Below are 13,310 nucleotides of genomic sequence, written 5' to 3'. Positions count from 1 at the left end.
ATTCTTATACTCATTGCCATAGAGCTGTGGCCTAAGAGGCCGATCTCCATCAATGTTAAAATCTCTGAATATGCATGTTGGGCTGAGCATGGTTGTGTTTTCCTTTGATATCTCTGCCCAAAGAAAGCATCTGAAATGTCAGGTCCATTCTAATTTGGGTTGGAGAACATCTTGCTCTACTTTTGTTGCAGTTTAGATAATTTTAGAATATATATGGATTCAGTTTCACTTTACAGTCTTTTACTGACTCTTAAAAAAATTAGTACATCAGAAGAAATTGGGGTTTGAGATAAGGCTCCTAAAATTCCTTTGTCTTAGTTTTTGATTTATAGGGTAGCTCCATTACAATTACAGGCTCTCAAAGCTCTATCTTTAAAAGGCTAAAATTATCCTGAATTATAGCTATGTAACAACACTACCAATTCTCTCATTTATTTAGATGAAGAACTAGTGGATGTTTCTGCATCTGTCTTACCAGAATTGAAAAGAGAAACATATGGCCAGATTCAAGTCTGTGCAAAACAGAGGCTGGCTCGACATGGTTCTTTCAGCACAGTTCAGGCTTCTGAGAGGATCCAGAGGAAAGTGAACTCAGAACCCAGCAGCCCTTATAAAGAACAAGGTATCTGCCTTTCCATAATCTGGGGAATCCGTCAGCCGCCCTATAACAGTCACCCTACTCAGGCATTTTAAAATAAGCTGACTCTAGGCCCTGCCTGTTTTTTCCATTGACCTGAAGTGAAATGATGGTTGGGGGTAAAAGAGTTGCAGGCTTCCCAGGGAACGAACATGGCCCCATGCCTGAAATTCATCCTAGTCCACCAGCGAAGATCACCTGGTTTCCCAAGGCTGGTCTGTTTGATGCATGTCAGACACTCATCAGATTTACAAAGCAACACTTGTTTTGTTTTCTAATTATTGATGAGACCTGAATTCCTCATTAACAGCTAGCTTCTGGAAATTTCTCTCTTTGAATCAAAACCAGAATGGATTTGAAATAATCTTATAATCTTGAGCAGTGAATAATGAATCCAGCTGTATATAATTGGTGTGTATAAGTCCCCTGCCATATTTTGTTAGAGTTTTATTTTCCTTTATAGGATCAAGTGGCTACTCCTTAGAAATTGGAAGTCTGGCAGCTGTTTACCGACAGAAGATAGAAGACAGTTCACAGTAAGTAGTCTTCAAAAACTCTGAATGTATTCTTTTTTTTTTTTTTAAGATTTTGTTTATTTGAGAGAGAGTGAGAGAGAGAGCCAGAGCACGAGCAAGGGGAGGGACAGAGGCAGAGGGAGAAGCAGGCTTCCCGCCGAGCAGGGAGCCCGACGCGGGACTTGATCCCAGGGCCCTGGGACCATGATCTGAGCCAAAGGCAGACCCTTAACCAACTGAGCCACACAGGGACCTGAGTGTATTCTTTTCTATTTTCTAGTGTTAACTTTGACTCCATTGAAATGCCCCCCATCAAAAGGTAAATTTTAGCAGTCTTGCTCCTAAATTAGCCATTTGTTTATTAAGAATTTTCTAAGTTTCCCCTTTGTGCCCATCATTGTGCTGGATGTAGCATCACGGACACAAAAGTATGAAAAATGTATCCCCTAAGGGTGCCTGGGTGGCTCAGATGGTTAAGCGTCTGCCTTCGGCTCAGGTCATGATCCCAGTGTCCTGGGATCGAGTCCCGCATCGGGCTCCCTGCTCCTTGGGAGCCTGCTTCTCCCTCTGCCTCTCTCTCTCTCTCTCTCTCTCTCTCTGTCTCTCATGAATAAATAAATAAAATATTTAAAAAAAAAAAAAAGAAAAATGTATCCCCTAAGCTAATGAAAGCTTATGGGGGGAAAAGTAAAAACAAATACATTGAAAAAAGACATTTCACTACTAACATGGCCCTGAGAACTGATGATTGTAGTTCCTGGAATCACTTATGATCACTGTAGCTAATTTTGTTTATGAGCCACCAGGTCCCGTTCTGAAAGTTTTATGTGTATTAACTCATCTAATCACAACAACAGTCATTTGAGGTTGGTACTCTTATCTTCATTTTACAGAAAGGAAACAGAAACCCGAAGAGGTAAAATAACTTGCCCAAGGTCACAGGGCTAAGAAGTGACAGAGCCAGGATTCAAACCCAGGCCATCAGACTCAAATTTTGGGTCTGATTTTGAAGGAAACCAAATATTATGGGAAGAAGCAGAGGAAATGCTAATGTGGGAACAAGAGAGGGTTTTTTTGTTTTTTTTTTTTGTTTGGTTGGTTGGTTGGGGTTTCTTTTTTAGATTTTATTTATTTATTTGACCGAGAGAGACACAGCGAGAGGGGGAACACAAGCAGGGGGAGTGGGAGAGGGAGAAGCAGGCTTCCCTCAGAGCAGGGAGCCTGATGCGGGGCTCGATCCCAGGACCCTGGGATCATGACCTGAGCCGAAGGCAGACGCTTAACAACTGAGCCACCAGGCTCCCCACAAGAGAGCTTTTTAATGACAGATTTGGGAAGAAACAGACTGTGAGGCAGGGTGAAGGGAGTACGGGGACCATACACTGATTAGTTTAGCCATAACGATTTGTACAAATAGGATAGCAAATGGAAACCTCATTCGTAAAAAGAACTCGGGGTGTTAGAGGTGAATAGGTCAAACTGGGGGAAAAAAAGAACCCTTTGGAAGCCAGGTAGAAGAAGAGTTTGGGTTTATGAGACAGACAATAAAGACCTACATCAGACTTACTGGAGAAGAACACTCTTGCTGCTTGAAGCAGGTGGGAAGGCGCATCTGCAGCCATTCTAGTGTGAGGTGGTGCAGGTCTGAGTCCTGTCAGCTGCAGATGGAAAGGAGTGGAAATCAGTGTAAGATAGAAAGAGACCTCACAAAGGACACCTGGGTGTCAGATGATGGTGCTACTGTTGGTGGAGATGGGGAGGTTGAAGGTGGATGACTGGAGATAGGACGGTGGGGGATATACTCAGTGTGGGTATTTTGAGCTTCACAGAGCTGAGCAGTAGTGATTTCTCATTCAGAGGGACTGTGGTTAGAGAGATTTACTCATCTCTGCAGCCCAGGGCCTTCCATTTGATTCCCAGCAGCACGTGGACAAAGAGACGGGGCAAAATAGGTCTTACTGATTCCATCAAAAAGGTTCAAAGAAATCCCTGTCCTCTGTTTACTAGTTCTTAAAGGAGTCTTAAACAGGTTTTCCTCATGTTTCCAAAAATACACTGAAAACATAAATGTTTTTTAATATTTAGAAGTCTTTCTGTATAAAAGGCCCAGACATTGTTTATAATCTCATATATTAAATAGGGCTTAATTTTGAACATGTGCCTAAAAATTGGAATACTGAGCAGAATGGGACAAGAATGACAGAAAATAATTTAGTAGGTAACTTTATTTCCTCACTCACTGCCCACTCCATTTATCTCACAGTGGATTTGAGACACACCAGATGGGTCCTTTAAATGAAACTCTGGTCCAGTCTCGGCTACCTACCCAGGACATCACCCAGTGCCTGAGTGTGAGGCCCAGCTTCCTCACATGCAAGCGGTGCGGCTAACCTTCAGTAGGCTGATTAGTCTCTGAGCCTCACTTTTCCTCCCTCGTCAACTGGCAGGGGGTAACTATCATAATTATGTAAAGTTAGGATTATGTTAGTCATAGGGCATCTGCGGGCCTGTTATGGTAGCGGTCACCATCAGTATGTGACTGATAGCTATTAGACGTAGAGGAGGCAGGGGAGAGCCCGCATGAGCTCTAACCTGAGATCCCCCCAAGCGCTCACCCACCCCCTCCCTAAGCATCCGTCCAGGTTATATGGTTATCTGCCTCTGGAGTTAGCTAATAGGTGCTCAGGGGGCACACTTTAGTATCAGCTCGGGCAGCATTATCTCATTTCTGCTTTGATACATCTCTCTGTAGGAAGGCAGAGAATCAGGAGCTGGTGGAATGTGATAACTTGATGGGACCCATTACGTTCCTTTTTACTGCAGGAGGAAAGCCTTTGCCAGTAAGAGAGTGATGCCTCCATCAAGCAGCCTGGACCCTGCTGCTCCTTTCCCTGGCCTGTCTGTTGACTCAGAATATTGTGCTAATCCTTTAGCACACCAAGTCTTTTCTGTGGCCCAAATGGACCTGCAGGCCTTCCCTGTGCAGAACAGTCTGACTGGACAAATGGGTGTCTCACCAGCTTCTGCAGCCTCGGACGTGGAGAGCCTGAAACCAGCCCTGCTGGCCAGCCAGCCTATGGTGTACGTGCCCTCCACCTCACTTTTCATGCTGTATGGGAGCCTGCAGGAGGGACCGTCCCTGGTTTCCGAGAGGGACAGCAGAAGCGCAGAAGTCTCAGCAGCAAAGCAGCCATCCACACCCTCAGTTCAGAAGCGCCTCGGGGAGGAGAGGAAGCCTCAGGAGGAGGAGCCAGCCACTAAAAGACAGAGCAGGGACTACAAAGACAGCCCTCTAGCTCTTGTCATGCCCAAGGTAAGGGAGTTCAGATGGGCATGCTTCATGACATCCCGTTAACCCAGAGTTCCTTCCCAGTAGAGATGCATAGATGCTAATAAGCTGTTGAGTCTGGAATGTGACGTATTTCAGGTATCACTTGTATAATTAAGCCCGGGACTGGCTCTGCCATAAAATCTTGCCATAAAGTAGTACTGTAAGGAAAGAGACTTTTCTAAAACTCCTACTTTGTGTAAAATGCTAAAAGGTGTAAAAAAAGAGACGCATAATCCCACCACATAGAGTCAATGACTGTTAACATGTTTGTATATTTCCTCCCTGTCTTTTGGCTCTCCTTTTTTTTCTTAAACCAGTTGAGATCACTAACATAACCATCTGAATCCAGGATGCACCTGAGCTCCAGAGTCGGCAGTGTGGGTGCTGCTGGTCTTTCGGTGTCTGTGTCCGTTATCACGGCTCAGAGATCCTGTTTCCCCAGCTACAAAACGAAAGCAACAAAAATATGAGCTGTTCACATCTCCCACTTAGTAGCCTTTCAGAGGTGAATGAGATCTGACCAAACTCTCAGGAAGCAGAAGCACCATCATGATAGCAGTCTGTGCTGGATTCGCTCAGCACACTCAGGGATATCAGTATATTATTGAGGACCCTTTCTCTTCTGTTCCTTTCTCTTGCCAGAGCGAATCTTTGTAATTTTGTGTATAGCCTGGGGTTGCAGAACAGCAGTGAAGGACTGACTGGTATATATAGGTCTTAGATAACCAAGGCTGGCTTTGGGCCAGTTCCGCAGTCCTTACTGGGCCAAAGACTGGCATCCACACCCTTTATGTGTTAGCAGCTCCGAAATTTACCTCATTGTCCAAACACCACAGCCAGTCTGTCATTGTTAAAACTCCATCATTTCTGGGGTGCCTGGGTGGCTCAGTCGTTAAGCGTCTGCCTTCAACTCAGATCATGATCTCGGGTTCCTGGGACCGAGCCCTGCATCGGGCTCCCTACTCCACAGGAAGCCTGCTTCTCCCTCTCCCACTCCCCCTGCTGGTGTTCGCTCTCTCCCTGTGTCTCTCTCTGTCAAATAAATAAAATCTTAAAGAAAAAAAACCTCCATCATTTCTATGCTTAAGAATCCTAAGCTTATGGAAGCACATGACGGGACACTGATTTTCAGACATATACAATTCTGTGTGGCACGCAGTGGTCTTTGACCTATTTGTTTATGTATTAGCTATGTCGAGAAAGCTGCTATCAAGATTTACCGCTGGGATTTTTACTTGCTTTTCTGGTTCTGGTTGGCTCTGCTTAGAAACCCTCAGAGTCCACAGACGTTGCCTCCCCCAAGACCCCGGGTAACAGAGGCTCAGTGACCCTCGAAGACATTCACATGGAGGCCCAAGTCTCGGCTGCAGAGGAGGGTTCAGGAAAGGCCACGGTCAACTGCTTCATTTCTTCTGAGTGGGGAAATCCTTCGAGAGACACAGAGATAGAAAAGTCTTCAAAAGAAAATGAAAGCACCAAAGAGCCCTCTTTGCTGCAGTACCTTTATGTGCAGTCGCCAGCTGGTAAGGGGTGTCATCATGTCTTAGGGCCCCTTGGGGTAGTCAGATCATAAATTAGATTTTTACATTTCTGTCCATGTCACCCGACCAAAGTGGTTCTTCAGTGAGCTGCTGTCTGCACAGCCTCTGAACCATTTTACTCTCAGCCCTTTTCTTTTCTCCCATCTATGAAATGAAGGTAGAGGCTGCTTTCACTTCAGCCACCTCGAAGGACACTATGAAAATAATTAGGGCAAGTGATTTTTTTTTAACACATTAAACTTTATTTGCTAAAAAAGCACAATTCAAAAGATCATTCTGTTATTATAATTCAGCAGAATCTGGCACTGGTTCAGTTTACTGAACAGTATGAACCTATTGGCCACCATGTACAGCTAGTGTGATGTTTTGAATATCCAGAGGTACTGAGCTTGCCACTGTGGTCGAGGGCCAGGTCTGGAGAGGGCTGGACATTAGGGCCCCTTATTATCTGCATGAACTTTAAGTATTCAGCCATCTTCACTGGTAAAGCAGCACTAACAATGGCACCTGTGTAGCGGGGGTGCTTTCAAAATTGAACTAAATTTTATAAGGTAATACATCTAAAGCACTTCGGATAATAGTGCCTGACAGTAAGACTCAAACGCTGTCAGTTTTTGAAATAAAGCTGAAATACAATAGATCCCTAATTTCTAAGACACACATTGTGTACATAAAGCTGCTATCGATGCAGAAAGACTAAAATTGATTTTCCCGATTTTCCATTCACTTATAGATTAGGTAGGTGTTATTATTCAGTTATCTACAAAACATTCTTTATTCCATTAGCAAATACTTTTTGCAGGTTTAATGTAAGCATGATAGTCATGCAGATACACTGATAAACAAGAAACAGGTTCAGTCCCTACTGAATGAAAATGACAGCCCAGCACAGGGAGTATTAGCTTTTTCTGGGCCAAAGACCTATTGACATTATGGTAAAACCCGTGGATTCCTCCTCAGAATGTTTTTAAAAAATGCATAGAATTAAATACATAGGATAATAAGGGAAGCCAATTATACTGAAATATTGTTAGAAAAAAAATTTTTTAATTATAGTAATAAAAAGATCTGACAGTAGTTCCAGTGTTCTCATGATTTCAAAGTCATAATAAGCTTCACAATCTAATAAGAATCTGCTGTAGCTATAATGTTATATGAATATATATGTGCTTTTTACTAGTGACAAAGTCAAGGTACTATTAATACTGTTGGATTTGTTGCCTGTGATCCAAGTTGAGGGAAATATAAATTTGTTAGAAGTTTATAAAAATAAAAGATAAAATCTTTCCAATCCAAGTTCACTTTCCTCCTCAATTTGCATTCAGTGGAACACACATTAATTGACCCTCTCAGGAGACACAGGCATCCACCACTTTATCACACAAGAGGATGTGGGACTTCACTGGTGGCCACTGCTTGGGAGAAGCAGTGAGGGTGGGGAGAGCATGGGAAGGGGGTTGGCCTGGTCAGGTAGAATCCATTCATTGTGGGTTCCCACTTGGAAGGGCGGCGGGAGAATGTGAAACTGTTATGGTACCTACTGTTGTGTTGACTTTCATCTTGGTCTGCTTCTGTTTCAGGATTAAATGGTTTCAATGTGCTCTTATCTGGCAGTCAGAACCCCCATGCCATGGGACCCCCTTCAGGTCAGCTGCCATCCCTCAGCATTCCTTGCATGGTCTTACCATCTCCGACGCTGGGCCCTTTCCCCGTTCTCTATTCTCCCACTATGCCCAGGCCACTTTCCTCTGCCCCTGGTGCTCTCCCAAATGTGGGACCTGTGAATTTTGGCTTGCCTGGCCTTGGATCAACAGCTCATCTTCTCATCGGCCCTGCAAACATGGTTAATCCAAAATCATCAGCACTCCCCTCCGCAGACCCTCAGCTTCAGGGTCCCTGCTCACTCAATCTGAGTCCGGAGATGCCAAGATCACACAACATCATCCAGCCTGAATCCCCTGCGTATGCGGGGCAACCTGTCTCCGTAGTAAAATTACAACAGGTGAGCCCTACTGTGAGCCCAGGAAGATCATCATTCTGTGATGGGGTCAGTATGCATTTCATGAGCTTTGCTTTTAGTCCCATGACTGCAGGGCAGAGGCTCCAGGTCAGGGTCTACCCAGCTTCTGTCGTAGACCCAGAAGTTATCTGCTTACTTTATAAGGCATGGAGGCTGGAGGCAGGAGATGCTATGCTTTAAAGATAAAAATATTTTTTAGTTGTCAATCTGTTCCTTAAAATTAGAGGGACTTATTTTAAGGATAGTTCAAGGGGCTGCTGATGAATGCTGAATATTCAGATGATTTCTTCAGGTTTTCATTTCATTAGATGAATAAAAGGAGAGCACCATGAATTTTCATTGTACAGCTATAGAAACAATTCAGGGAAACAGAAGTCTGGATACTAATGCAAAGATTCCTAGCATCTGTCATTTCTCAAAATGCAATGTTTAGGAGGCTATACACACACACACACACACACATACTCAAACACACAAATGTACATATATGAATTTTATAATCAATATTAATTAATCAGCACTATATTTCCCCCAAACTCCCATTTGTACTTCAGTCAGTAAGCATGTGTTGATTTCCTCTTATGCCTCAGGCATTGTTCAGAGTGGTTACTTTCTCTCATGGATAAAGAGTTATACTTTGTGGCCAAAAATATTTTAGACAAGTTAGAGGCTCACAAGTTTGCTAGATGATGAAATTAAACATGTTAGTTTTTAAACAAGGTGATGATAATGTGACATGCTTTCTGATTACCAGTTATGTGCCAGGCACTCATGCAGGCAGTGAAGATAGGACAGTAAACAGAATAATGGTCCCTGCTCTTTTAGGGCACATTAAGGAGATCAATATGCAACATTTAACACAAGAAGATACAAAGTTGCAAGTAAACAAAAGAGCCAAGACACACATACTTACTGTATGCTTTGCTTTGCGTAGTCCAAAGTGCTTTATAAATATTACCTTTTCTAATTCGTGCAGCCCTGTGAAAGTCATCACTTTGTCACCCCCATTGTATGGATGAAAACACTGAGGGACAGCGTGGTTAAGTAGCTTGCCCAAGGTCACCCAGCTAGTTGTGCCAGTGCCACGCTCCCAACCTCTTCACTAGGCTACCTTTCTGCACACAAAACAAAGAAGTGAATTTCCAGTTGTGAGAATTGTTGGGGAGGAGATAAAGCAGACGAGTGGGACAGAAAAGCGAAAAGAAGGAGAACGCCTGCATCAAGATCGTACTGACACAGGTCAAGAAAGGGCTTAGTTCGGAGGCCGAGAACGTTTGACTTCACTTCTGTTTTTACTTGCTCTTTTAGTCCCCCATTCCTGTGACCCCCAAGAGCATCCGATGCACACATCGTGAGACATTTTTCAAGACACCTGGCAGCCTCGGAGACCCCGTCCTTAGGAGAAGAGAAAGGAATCTGACACGAAACACCAGCTCAGCGCAGAGGAGACTGGAAATCCCCAGCAGCGAGGCTGACTAACCTGCCGCCGTGCCAGGCCGGGGTGGGCACTAACCTGCCACCCCGTTCCAGGTGATGCCCTGACGCTGAATGCAAAGCGGGATGCAGACCATCATCTGCACACATCGTCCTCTCTTTCACCTACCAGTTCTAATGTTAACTTCCCATCACCATGAATCATCTATTTTCCTGAAAGCAATTGTTATTTGTGCATTTAATATCAGTTAGAGTCCAGACTCTGTGCGTGGTGTCACAGTGAAAGCACCGACTGACTTTTATGGTTTTGATGCAAGAATCCTCTTATTGCTGGAAGTCGATCTGAACAGGCTACTGGAGCCTTGTGGTTTTACTGGGGGAGCTGTCTAGCACTTAACTAGGGTGAGCATTCTTGGTTTTTCCCCCTCGCCCTGAGTCTAGATCTGTGGTGAGAGAAACTTCTTTTCTGCAGTTTAAAAAAGCTACTGCTTCCTTAGGCTTCATCAGGAAGCCGACTCCAGTTGTGAATCCTATGGTATTTATTTTGTTCCTGAAATGGGATTTAGTGCAAAAAGTTTACAACTACAGCAAAATACATGTTTTTCAGGGTATGACGACTTGAATGTTTGTGCTTTTTTCCTCTAATTTGCCCTGCACTTACTTTACAACCTACTAATAATGTGGATAAATGTGTATGCATGACGGAATGTTACGACCAAAATAACTGTGAATGGCCCACTTGCTATAATGAACTGTGCTGAGCCTGTCTGGGCATGAGAAGCAAGATGCATGCTAGCTGCCTAAGAGCTGACCTGTGTGAACAATAAGGTTTTACTGTTCATTTGTAAAAATACTACCCTGTGCAGTTTCCTTCACTATGTGCCCCGTGGGTTTTTTTACTTAAATGTTAACTGTAGAGTAACAGGTATGGATGCCTTCGAAGAATTGCTGTCTATTGAATAAATCAGGATGGTAGCAAGTGATTATAATTGGAACCTGGATGGGACCCTTTGGTAGAATTCTGAAGAGTAATGATGTAGAAATTGATATAGTTCCGATAGGTGATCATTTTATTTTTTCCTTTGGCTTTTTTTCTTTATTTGTGGAAGGTAAGAGGGAAAACGAACACATTATGTTCAGTATCCAAGAGTATTCAAACCAGTTATTTTTCAGAGCATTTCTGAAAAATAAGAACGGTGAGTGCAGGGATTCATTGTTCTAGCATGAGTACAATTCTGGAAACTATTATGCAATACCCCTTTGTTAAACCATATTGCTTTAGGATTTCAGTAAGTAGCCAAACTAGCTCTTTGTATTCCTAGGTTTATTGATGTACCTCATTCTTGTCTCTTCCAGCAAATGCCTTCCTCTCTCCCTTCTTTTCCTTCCCTCCTTCCTTTCTTCATTCCTTTCTTTTTTAAGCTTCTGTCTTAGATTTGGAATCTTGGTGTAGGATTCTATTTTTATTTTTGGACCCAATAAAATGTTATATGAAATAAAAATATTAATTTAAGAGACTCTGGGAGTCTGAGTAAAGTAGCTTTATATTAACTACAGGATACTATTAGCCTTATTACCCCCACAAGATTTTTGAAAACTTGAGGTAGGTAGCCAGATTAAATAAATTTGTTATTATATAAAATTTTTATCAACACTAAACTTTTAAAGTTTACAAGATGGCATTTTTTATCTTTTTTTTTTTACAATCTTTTCTAGTGTTAAACAGATAAAATTATGGTTCTAATCATCAACAACCTCCCAGTAATGGTTACCCAGAGTTAATATGAGGAGTTCACCTTGAAACAAAAATATGCCTTTTTCAGTGAAAGTACAGGACACACAGCATCCTTATCTGCACAGGGTACGTGCGTGTTTAAATCCACCATGCCTAAAAACTTCCACAAAATATTTTCACTTGAGAGGTCTACATTTAGATGAAATCACAATCTGATTTTCCCCACACTGTTTTTGGATGCTCGCCACTTACTACTTTAACTTCTTTGCTATCCTTTTTTTTTTTTATTCTGTTCATGATATGACCATATAAACCTCAGAGAATCCACGGTTCTTGAGGGGTGTTAAGAAGCAACCCCATAAATCAGAATTTTATGACTCTGTGACCATACTCAGCAACAGAAAACAGAGAACCAATTCCTTTTGTATTCAGTACCCACTTTTTAATGTGGCTTTGTGATGTGTAAAAAGATAAAAATAAAATAATGCAGGGGTTGTTTCTGTCGGGAAAACCGTATGCTTCTGATAGAGCAACTGATGGGAGTGAAGCTGCTAAGCTAGACGTGGGTGTTCGGGGTAGTGAAGAAGCAATGGCAATCTTGAGTCTATCATTGTATAACTTAGTAACAGACAAAAATAACTGTTGGGGATCCTGCTAAGGAAATTCAGCTTTGCGTTGGCACTGAGGGAGGTGTGTGTGCCCTACACTGTCCAGGGTTTGTGAAACCCTTTCATTCTGGTACAAGAGTTGGGAGTATAACTTTTATACTTGAATCTACCTACCAAGTTTACATATTTCTCAATTCTTTTTTGTAAGGTGCTATTTCTGTATTTAAATAACTTTTTTTTTTCAATGTAAAGCTGCTTTCAGCTAATCTTATTGCACTGCTAGTTTTTTGTAGGTGTTAATTTTATTGCTGCTTACCGCTTTTGTCTTCATACTATTTAGGTTTGCCCTTTTTTCTCGTGGCTATATTATCTATAGCTACCTACTTGTAACTTTACTACATGTAAACTGATTCTTTTTTCTTTTAGAAAGATATTAAGCTTTATAAAATAGCAATAAAAATTCATTTCACAAGAGAGGTTGGTTGTATTTGTTGGTAGGCCGTGTGTACCAATTTCAGCAAAACCTTTAACAGTTGCAGCACAGCAAACCAGGCCCTCATAAACCCAAACCAGATCTTTTTATTGAGACCTCCCGGTAGTTCCCAAACATCAAAACTTAATGTGTCAGAATTACACAGGAGCTTGAAAGGGTAGGAGGACGATGCTCTGGAGCTTCTGATTTCTACCGAGTCAGCATCTCAGGTTCGGAGCTTCCAGATGATTCTGAGGCTTATCCACTTCTAAGAATCACAGGTAAATGTAGACCACTTCCCCAACTTTTCATGACATCTGCAAGGTTAAATGCTTCTCATTCTAGCAAATGCCTACCCTTAGTTCAGAGCCAACCGAACAGACCTCATCTGATTTTCCCTACTTTGTTATACTTGCAGAGTCATTTAGGTCTTTGGTGTTGGTTCCTCCTGCTAAATTGTGAGGTACTAGGGAAAACACTAGCTTTGAAATCCAGTATCAAACCCAGTCTGGGAACTCAGCAGCCCCCAAAATCGTGAACAGAGGAACCACAGGACCCCGTACAACAGGGCTTGCCCTTTCACTAGGGCTGTTCAATTCAGCTCTCACCAATCATTTTACCGTGACCTCTTCCGACACATCACTTCCTGTCCCAGTCCATAACCTCCCTTCTCACAAGGCGTATACAGTTGACCTTTGAACACCACGGGGCTTAAGGGGCGCCGACCCCTGTGCAGGAAAAGTCCAGCTTAACTGACTCCCCAAAAACATAACTTCTAATAGCCTACTGTTGACCAGAAGCTCTACCAATAACAATGCATTTTATATAAGTACTGTATATTGTATTTTTACAATAATGTTAAAATCATAAGAGAAAATACATTTACAGTACTGTATATACCGAAAAAAGTCCATGTAAGTGGACCTGCACCGTCCAAACCCATGTCATTCAAGGGCCAGCTGTATGAGATAACTCAGGATAAATCTGCTTCTACACAAACACCAGTATTAGGATCTC

The 13,310-nt window shown here is 42.5% G+C and overlaps 1 protein-coding gene across 1 annotated transcript in view; it reads left to right on the top strand.

Moving 5' to 3' along the window:
• E2F7 (E2F transcription factor 7) overlaps window positions 1–12,079 on the top strand; it is a 38,074-nt gene extending 25,995 nt beyond the window's left edge. The window contains exons 7-12 of the mRNA XM_028105524.2: window positions 440–622; window positions 1,101–1,173; window positions 3,976–4,465; window positions 5,751–6,006; window positions 7,605–8,026; window positions 9,353–12,079. Of these exons, the coding sequence (XP_027961325.1) occupies window positions 440–622; window positions 1,101–1,173; window positions 3,976–4,465; window positions 5,751–6,006; window positions 7,605–8,026; window positions 9,353–9,523 (1,595 nt within the window). The 3' untranslated portion in view covers window positions 9,524–12,079. The remainder of the gene's footprint in view (window positions 1–439; window positions 623–1,100; window positions 1,174–3,975; window positions 4,466–5,750; window positions 6,007–7,604; window positions 8,027–9,352) is intronic.
• Window positions 12,080–13,310: the final 1,231 nt, after the last annotated feature.

Source organism: Eumetopias jubatus, unplaced genomic scaffold (genome assembly GCF_037043125.1).
Source record: "Eumetopias jubatus isolate StellerSeaLion01/CBP00866 unplaced genomic scaffold, mEumJub1_p1.0 scaffold_8, whole genome shotgun sequence".
In the NCBI taxonomy this organism is placed as follows: Eukaryota; Metazoa; Chordata; class Mammalia; order Carnivora; family Otariidae; genus Eumetopias; species Eumetopias jubatus.
The sequence above is the reverse complement of the archived record's forward strand: the minus strand, read 5'-3'. Positions and strand labels throughout refer to the sequence as shown.